This window comes from Simochromis diagramma, unplaced genomic scaffold (genome assembly GCF_900408965.1).
Source record: "Simochromis diagramma unplaced genomic scaffold, fSimDia1.1 OVJJ01000361.1, whole genome shotgun sequence".
Classification (NCBI taxonomy): domain Eukaryota; kingdom Metazoa; phylum Chordata; class Actinopteri; order Cichliformes; family Cichlidae; genus Simochromis; species Simochromis diagramma.
The window spans coordinates 17,127,498-17,136,765 of NW_024386860.1; the positions used below are offsets into that span (position 1 = coordinate 17,127,498).

The following is a 9,268-nucleotide window of genomic DNA, read 5'->3' on the forward strand; positions in this document are numbered from 1 at the left end:
CACAAACATGAATCAATTTTATTGGAATTCCACGTGAAAGACCAACACAAAGTGGTGCACACGTGAGAAGTGGAACGGAAATCAGACATGATTCCAAAGATTTTTTACAAATAAATAACAGTAAATACATGTAGAGTGTGGTTTAAGAGTTCAACGTGTGTTTCATGCAAACATGCAAATAATCAGAAACTTTAAGGACTTAAAAACAGAAATAAAGACAAAAATTAAATATTTTATATTCTTTATTATAATTCAAATTTTAAAAAATAAAATTGTTTAGAGTAATTCAAAAAGTTAACTGACATTTCTTTGACTTGGATCTGTCCACTAAAGACTTGGGGGTAACTGTAGATTTGATCATACATCAATCTTTTTTGGCTAAATCAACCTGCAGTCTTTGTTCCCCTGTTAGAAATATGGGTGTCCTTCAAGGTTCAGAAGATTCAGAAGCACTGTGACAGAGGGAAACATGACAGAGTCTGAAACTGTGTGTGAAGTGAGATCGCTTGTTATTGGGGTTACTGGGAATATGATTGTTAGGGTTTTCTCTGTTTACACTTCAATTCAATTAAGTGTAATCAATTAAAATGTCTTGATCTATGATCAATCATCCAGTTAAGTAAATCTCCAAAAGTTGATTCTGTTCATCTGGACGTAGTGTTTTCCCCAATCTTATAAACAGGACATTTGCATAATGACTGAACCCAGCCCAGTGAACCTGCAGTCAGCTGAGACTGAAGACGTCACTGAAAACGTCCAGATGAACAGAATCAACTTTTGGAGAATCAATTAAAATATAAGTATATTTATATAAAATTAATTTAAATGGAATAATGTTAAGAAAACATGGATAACCCAAACAATCAGCAATCTCTGCTTCTTTGTAGGGTCCTTACCTTACAATATGAAACACCTTGGGGAAACTGTTGTTGTGAGCACACCTCAAGGCTTTGAAGACCAAAGAAAACCAAAGATTGCTGACTGTTACTGGACTTTCCAACACAATCATGTTCATGCATGAAGCTCTGAAGAAAAAAAATGTCAGAACATATTAGGATAATGTGACCTATGACCTATGAGGCTGCTGTCATTTAAACAAAAAGGGGAGACAACTAAATACTGAGATAATCTGAAGCTTGTGTGGATTTGACACAAGCTGATGTTATATATCTATTGATGTTATCATTTGTAATGAAGCTCTGCTGGCACAAATAAAGAAGCAGCATTGTGTTGCTCAGATGGTTTGTGCATGTGCAGAGGAGAGATGGAGGATATAGTGGACAAAGAAGCTGCCAGGCAGGAGGAAAAGAGGACCTCAGGGAAGTTTCATGGATGTAGTGAAAGAAATGAATGGTAAATGGTAAATGGCCTGTATTTGCTTTACTAGTCCCTAAGGACCCCAAAGCGCTTTACACATCCAGTCATCCACCCATTCACACACTGGTGATGGCAGCTACATTGTAGCCACAGCCACCCTGGGGCGCACTGACAGAGGCGAGGCTGCCGGACACTGGCGCCACCGGGCCCTCTGACCACCACCAGTAGGCAACACGTCTTGCCCAAGAACACAACGACCGAGACTGTCCGAGCCGGGGCTCGAACCGTCATTCAACAAATAAAGAAGCAGCATTGTGTTGTATTATAATGCATTTAGTATGTTTTATCGCTCCATCTCTGAAACAGGAATGCAAATACACAGATTCATGTAAGTCAGAGATGTAAACAAACATGCAGCAATTTCTAATTTGGCCCATTTGAGATCTAAACGAGCTGTTTGTGCTGAACGTGGTGGTCCGCGAATTAAGAAAACCTCGATACTCTTGATCTGTGATATACTTTTCATCCACAAGGGGGAACTATAGAGTAACATAGTCCCTACTGTGTAGAGGATTTAACTCCAAATCATTGTAGCAAATTAAATCATGTCCTGTGAGAGGACCTTTACTTCTGCGTTATGAGATGTTAATCGTTAAAATGAATAAGTTACCATGAACCAAAGTAACTTTGTGAAATCTTCTTGTGAGATCATCTCGAAATTTCTGCAATCAACTGCTTGAACAACAATCAGTGAGTCACCTCAGCTGACAAATCAGCGCGCAGGATCTCTCCAGGAAGCACCTGTCGGGTCTCCACCTGCAGATCAGCAGGTACAGCCACCCTTAGCGTCAAGAGAGGCACGCCGAGAGAGCTGGAGGAGAAGAAATCTCGTTTTTAAACGTTTTGTCCCGAGAGCAGCGATGGTTTGCGGCGGATTCGTTTGCACCAAGAACGCACTCAGCGCGCTCAACATCCTTTATGTGGTGAGTTGAAATATGTTGATGTTTGCTGGAGGGTAAAATGTCTCCTTGAGGGCCACTTGACGTGAGACCTCTCTAGTCGGTTAATTTACAACTAAGAGCGGAGGGGAAAAAATGCGTGTTTGCCATGGCAACGAGGTGGCATGCGTAAATGATTACTTTTTAGGTTATTTATTACTGTTTTTATTATTTTTCTACTTCAACTTTTATTTCCAGTGCCAAAAAAGTGCGTAACATGACGTTTTGAAAGCTGATCCAGTATTAGGCCCAACTTTAATATATCAGCAGTGTTTATGTGGCCTTTTCTTCCTTGTTTTGTTTAATAATCAAACTGAGTGCTGTTTATTGCTTTCCCATGAGCTGTAAAACATTTAAAAAAGCACACAGGAAGCGTCAAATTGTTAATGTAATGTCATAAAAGGAAATTTCTCAAACGGGCTTCACACAGGAAATGTGATTATTTCATCAGAAATTTAAAAAAGTGTAGCATACACTGGGTCAGGTGCCCTCATACATAAGTATTTGCACTCTTTTAGTAAAAATTATAATCCTGCTTAAGTAATAGTACAAACAAACAAAAGTATTTAAGTAAAAGTACTCATAATCACTTACTAGACCAAAATGATTAATGGCTTTGACTTTAATGGTGTAGCTGTTGCTAAGCAACTTAATGACACACCATGATGTCATAGTAGATTTCTAGGATAAGCTCTGACAGGTAAAATGAATGAATCGATGATCAAATTGATTAAAGCTCCATAAAATGGAACAAAATTAAGAGCTCATCAAATCACCGTCTAGAAAAAAGGCGTGAAGAAAGATTTTCAGTGTTGCAGTGTTCAATTCTCTCAGTAAGTGATGCAGACGCTGGGCAGGATCCTCCACGTATGAGCCACGGCCACTCAGTTCAAGCAGCAGTGACAGAAGAGGCAGTTCAATCTGAAATGTTCCTTCACGGGAACATCTCGAAATAGAACTTTTCTAATCTGCAAAAAATAAACAACTAAAGCTTTAAAGTAAATAGTGTTGAGACCAAAGTTCAAAATTTTTATCAACACGTTGATGTAGAAACTAATATAACACAGGAATACTTAAATGGCTACTGTAGAGGAGAGATGGAGGATATAGTGGACAAAGAAGCTGCCAGGCAGGAGGAAAAGAGGACCTCGGGGAAGTTTCATGGATGTAGTGAAAGAAATGAAGGGAGAGCATATTCCGATTTTACTTGCTTAGTGAGCTTAGTTTCATTCTGCAATCAGCACCTTGAAAGTTGATTCCTGCCCCTCCTTAAAAACAGTTCCTGGTCCAGACTTAAAAAATGAGACTTTTCCTTCTTTTTCCTTGTGTTATCACACCTTTCCCCCTCAGCTGGTGAGCCTGTTGCTGATTGGCGTGGCAGCCTGGGGGAAATGGTTTGGCCTGGTCTCCAGTATCCAGGTGGTGGCAGGGGTCATCGGCGTGGGAGTCTTCCTGTTCTTTGTTGCCTTTGTGGGTCTGTGCGGTGCCCTAAAGCATCACCAAGTCCTGCTCTTCTTTGTATCCTTCACACAAATCCAGGATTTTATGCTCTAGTGGATGTGTGTCCTGAGTTTTAATGGCTCGTAGGCATAGCAACAACACGCTTTAAACGTCCTCAACTTGGTCCAGTACATGATGGTTCTCTCCATAGTGTTTGTGCTGCAGTTTTCAGTGTCCTGTGCATGTCTGGCTCTCAATAAAGATCAACAGGTACGTTTATTTTGTCTATTCTAAACGATCCAAACAATATTTTGGACACCGTTTGGCTTTTAGACAGTTACAGGCAGACAAACGTCTTTAACGGCTCTATTCCAGTATTATTTTTATATTTGAGTATTTCCGCTATGTTTCTTCTGTATTTTGAGAGTCACTCTTTGATATTTTACTCAGTTATAGATGCTTGATTGTAGTTACTGTGCAGATTCAGATGAATCATTAAAAATATAAATCATAATGAGGTTTTTCAGGTTTTAAAAAAACACAAATGGGACTTTTAGTCCCAGGAACAAACTTGGAGAACTGCTGGTAGCTTCAGTGTTGGGGACTGTAGTTAAAACAAGATTGTTTTATGTGGAAACGCAGCATTTATAATTGATTTCATGTCTCTGTTCTGGGACCTCCACAACGGTGAATACGAATATGTAAAAAAACAAAGTGGTAGAATCGGCAGGCAGAAATTTGCACTCAGGCTATTTACATTATATTTAGCTTTGTACATTCAGACAGTTAACAGCAGAGCTGCACCTGATTTACATGCCAAATAAAAATCTGAGTTTAAGCAACATTAATGTTAGATCTTACTGTGCTTTAACAGTATCTAAGTCTTCTAAATTATGTTGTCTGCAGTGTTGCAGGCTTTCCTTCCTCCATATAAAGAGCCTACATGTTTTATAGCGCTTATAATGGCTTCCTGATCACAGGATAACATGTGTGGACTCAGGGTCAACACAGCGGCCTGCTTGAACTGACACTGTTGAGACTCCTCTACCAGATTGCAATATCCTAAAAATAGTAGAGCTTAATGATAACAATTTAGGAATATACTCTAAAAAGCGAACTTATTCAGAGTTGGTCATTTCTGTTTAAGGAGCTACTGAATGCAGGACTTTAATTAAAGAATGTTTGTGTGGCTCTGTGAGGCACATGCAAAATTCACTGTGGAGCAAAGCGAGACAAATCAATGAGAATATGCAAGGTCTAAATAAAGGATCATTTCAGGATTACTTTTAAGTCTCGTATACATGAATTGAGCTCCAGTGATGCTGATTTTCATCTGCAGAACTTGCTGCTGGAGGCCGGATGGAACAAATCTAAAGGCACTCAGAAGGACCTGGAGAGGACTCTAAACTGCTGCGGCTTCTCTCAAGTGGACAACAGCTCGTGTCCTGCTGTGAGTAAAACACTCTGAAAAGATTTCCTAGATTTTCTCCTAAGAAGCAACTTGGTCAAGATTGTGTTTTGTTTGCTTGTTTTGTTCCTCCAGGTCTGCGTTAACACTTCATCTTGTGTGGCCTGCGCAGACATCCTCCAGAATTATGCCGGGCAGGTGCTGCAGTTTGTTGGCGGCATCGGCCTCTTCTTCAGTTTCACAGAGGTCGGGAAAATGTCGTTACAGTGAAGCTAAAAGACTTGTAGTCTGCTGTGAACGGCTGCTGATGTGTGCTGCAGGAGGTTTTTGTATACTGAGAAAACTGACAGCTGCTCATTTGTTGTTGATTTCAGGTCCTTGGAGTCTGGCTCACCCACAGATACAGAAACCTCAAAGATCCTCGATCCAATCCCAGAGCCTTCCTGTAACCGATCGCGTGTAAATCAACCCAAAAGTGCGCCGCTGAATCATTTTTTTTCTCTTTTGTTTCGTAAACCGAAGTTATCTCTGTGTTTGTAAGTTCTAAAATGAGTCTGCAACTTTTGATGCACAGTCGGGATTAAAATCCTGCATCCTTTGAAAGCACGAAGCCTCACAGCTGAAATGATTCACCGTATCATACTCTGGCCTTACCTAAACTTTGGCTGTTTAATATCTCCACACTTTTAAAATTGTACGCATTTGACAGGAAATGAGGAAAAAATAATGGATCCAGGTTTAGCTTAGATATTACTCGTAAGAAAAGATGCCTGCTGTGGCTCTGCCATGTTTATTACTAATGACACAGTGAATCAACGTGGCATAAAAGCTCCCTGTGTAAATGGTGCAGGCAGTAAAATGTTGTGCAATGTTAGAAAAGTACGATTGCAAACAAGGTTTTAATTTTATTAGACGTCTGTGTTATTCAATGCTTCGCTCTCTGTAAGCTGACATGTCATTGTCACAAAGTGATCATGAATTCAACTTCTTGCTTGAATTATTTCATCTTTAAAGGTTTCAGTCTTTCTTTTATAACTGCTACTTAATATAAGAAGCATGTTTTTGTTTTTTTCTCACTGTGAACATTGTGAATTCTTCTTCTCATTTAATTTCTAGGATGAAAACACTGATAGGACTCGTGTACTGTATATAAGCCGGCTTGTGCTGAAACATGTTAATCAGCTGTGTGCTCGTATAAGGCACGTGCTGTTTGACGTGTGCTGGACTTTTCTCTTTGTCAGGACGTCACCAGGAGCTACAATCAACTTTGGTCTCGAGTACGACATAAGCAACATGCTGCTGCTCACACTTCTCTAAATGAACTGTTCTTTTTTTCCTGTTATGCTTCTGTCATTACTTTCTCACAGATATATTTGAAGTCAGGATTCTTGTCTTACTTATGTCTCTGTTAAAGAAGGAGACCAAGTATGAGTAGTTATTTACTGAAATGGAGATAATCTTATGTCATGTGATCTTAGTAATCCAAGCTTCTGTTGACTGTGGGCTTGAAAATGATGTCTTTTTGAAGGATGGTCAGTCATATACTTTTCTTTTTCGATGCATGTTACTGTCATAACTCTCACTGGTTCTGGTATTTATGTGAAGGCAGTCATCATCAAGTTAAGCTGATTTAACACTCATCAGGCCTCTGCGGACTCATTTACAGTTGGAGTTGGGGTTTAGGTTAAGTTAAAGTCTCCTGTTTGTTTTTTAGAAAACCAAATGTGAAAGCTGTTAATGGAAAAACGCTGTCAAAATAAATGTTTAAGACTTCATTTGAAACATATCTTCTAGTTTTTGAAGCGTACTTACACGCTAAGCTTACTTAACACGTGGCCAAAACAAAATCCAAGCCTATCCCTATAAAAGCCACCCAAGCCTTTCTGGCAGTAAAGAAGAGTAAGGCTAATTATTACTTTTAATAATGAAGGCCGGGGAAATACGCGCTCCTCATCACGTAACCTATGTTGTTTCCCTGAGTGAGCGACTCTCTGCTCTGAACATGTCATGGAGCGTGGTGGTCTCGATGTGATGGAGAGGCCCGTCAGTGAAAACTACGAGCTCCTGGTTTGTGCTCCCGTCTTTCTCTGGCTGAAACAAATGAAGCATATTTGCAGCTCTTTCTTGGCAGACAGTTTGACTTGTCCAACAGGAAATGACAGCTGAATAAACTGCTCAGATTTTGTCATTTTGAGTGTTATCACATTTCCTTCCTGGTTCCATTCTTTATGCTAAGCTGAGCTGACCAGTCGCTGGTTAAACAGACTCCTTCTTGAACTTTTCCTCAAAGAATCTCAATGATTATTCTGTCTCGTCTTGAAGCGCTAATAAAGAGAAGCTGTGTGAGCTCCGCAAACAATGCACCTTATGCAAATAGCACAATGCTGGCTGGATGAGGACACACCACTGCCTGAGACGGGCTGAACGTGTACACCGAATTGTTTTTTCACAGTGGGTTTGGCTGTTTGCAGCGCTAACAAATTAAGATTAGGATCAGATTAAAGTCGAACCTGGCAAAGCTTGTTTGTTTTCACTTGTTTAAAGCACATCCCAAGTCACTGCAACAGCTCTCCTTCATTTTTCAAATAAGCAGCAGGACTGAGGTGCTGGCACAGACACGGTCATAGAGCTTTGTTTGCCAGATCCGTGCTGTTGCCGAGGTGAAGGTTGCTCAGCCACGTGACTCGCTCTCATTCCTCACCCTGAACAGGATGCAGATCAGGAACTGCAGTCCTCAGGCGGTCAAGCCTGTTCATCAACATGTTTGTGAACTCAAACAGCTCGGCTGCTGATTTGGCAGGTGAAACAAAATGCTTTGTGTACACATTAAATAATAAAGGCCTTCTGTATTCAAATGTGCCAATGCAACTGTAGAAAATGAAATTCAAACCTCTGTCTGAACGGTATGGGTTGTTTTGCAGCATATCTGACTTAAATATCAGCTGTTTGCTTTCTGGACTTTCTGTTTCTTATAGAAGTTTACATCTCAACACACAAAGAGTAGTTTGAAATGTCTTTCTTAAGAAGAAGGAGGAGGAGGAGGAGGGGAAATCTAAAATCAACATTTCTGGGCAGGAAAATATTAGAAATGCTTTCAGGGTCAAAGTTCATTTTAAAGGAAGCTGGGAGGAAGCACATGGTCTGTGTGTTTTTCATGATTTTTAATGCCTGAATTATAAGAACGTCAGGTTATTTTGTTTTTGCAGTTAATTTTCATTCAGTGCAACAGTACCAAAAATAAATGAAAAAAGCAGTTTGGGGTGTAAAAGGACAGAACGAAACTCTCACATTTAGAAATACTGTCAGGGTGGATTCAAGAAAAGTCGTCCAAATGACGATCGCATCTCTGACTTCACTGAGATCCTTCACCTTTAACTGTCCTTCTCATCTGAGAAAGTGTGGAGCATCTGCAGCACTGAGGCTCTTGTTGTGACAGCATTTATCACATTGTCATCTGGTGCTCTCTGCACTGGCGCTTACTGAGATAGGCTGTGATGGACTGATACACTGAGATCCTCTGGATCTGCAGTAAACTCAAACCTGTCCAGGTGCAGGAACCAGAACTGAAGAAACGCTAAAATATGAGGCGTGGCTAAAAGGCTCCATTTTAAATTAGGAAAGGCTTTTATCATTTGTTGGTAACAGCACACATATTTTGATTGACAGAGCAAGGACTGGTCTCCAGGACTGCTAAAGGACACTGTACACTCCTATAGTATCAAGTCTTCATTTACAAGATAAGCCTGACCTAATTCCCATCCTGCGCGGCACCCTTTTGGACTCTAATGGGACTCGTTTCCAAAATAAAACCAGTGCTGTGTTAGGTAACACTCGAAACTAGTGATTGAGACCATAAACTCATCAGGATTTTATTGAGGTCATTGATCATGTGGGAAGCATCAGTGTTGTCTCAGACTTCTGTACAGTTACACATCCAGAGAAGATGCCCCCTGCTGGTGATTATAGGGGATGCATGATTTTGCTACTTCTCTTTTCTGACTTTAGTATGTACACCCATCTTTTATGTCTAGTCTTTGTATTTCAAAGTATCATCCGGTCTTCAGCACCCCCTGGTGGGCAAACTATAGAGTAGTCAGGTCATTTA

At 40.2% G+C, this 9,268-nt stretch overlaps 1 protein-coding gene across 2 annotated transcripts; it reads left to right on the forward strand.

Moving 5' to 3' along the window:
* The first annotated feature begins 1,988 nt into the window (after positions 1–1,988).
* Positions 1,989–6,949, forward strand: tspan13a (tetraspanin 13a). 2 transcript variants are annotated; one of them, XM_040030865.1, is made up of 7 exons: positions 1,989–2,300; positions 3,666–3,833; positions 3,945–4,025; positions 5,095–5,205; positions 5,299–5,409; positions 5,538–5,638; positions 6,280–6,949. In XM_040030865.1, exons 1-6 carry the CDS (start codon positions 2,238–2,240, stop codon positions 5,610–5,612), a joined length of 609 nt encoding a protein of 202 aa, XP_039886799.1. In that variant the 5' UTR covers positions 1,989–2,237; the 3' UTR covers positions 5,613–5,638; positions 6,280–6,949. The 2 variants fall into 2 exon arrangements, with proteins under 2 accessions (XP_039886799.1, XP_039886798.1); XM_040030864.1 differs by having other exon boundaries at positions 1,993–2,300; positions 5,538–6,945.
* Positions 6,950–9,268: the final 2,319 nt, after the last annotated feature.

What these genes read in the sequence shown, in the direction of transcription:
- tspan13a (XM_040030865.1), top strand. Translation starts at nt 2,238, where the DNA reads ATGGTTTGCGGCGGATTCGTTTGCACCAAGAACGCACTCAGCGCGCTC. An exon ending in ACCAAGTCCTGCTCTTCTTT is followed by an intron (nt 3,834 to 3,944) that starts GTATCCTTCACA and finishes AACTTGGTCCAG; the next exon opens with TACATGATGGTTCTCTCCAT. An exon ending in ACAACAGCTCGTGTCCTGCT is followed by an intron (nt 5,206 to 5,298) that starts GTGAGTAAAACA and finishes TTGTTCCTCCAG; the next exon opens with GTCTGCGTTAACACTTCATC.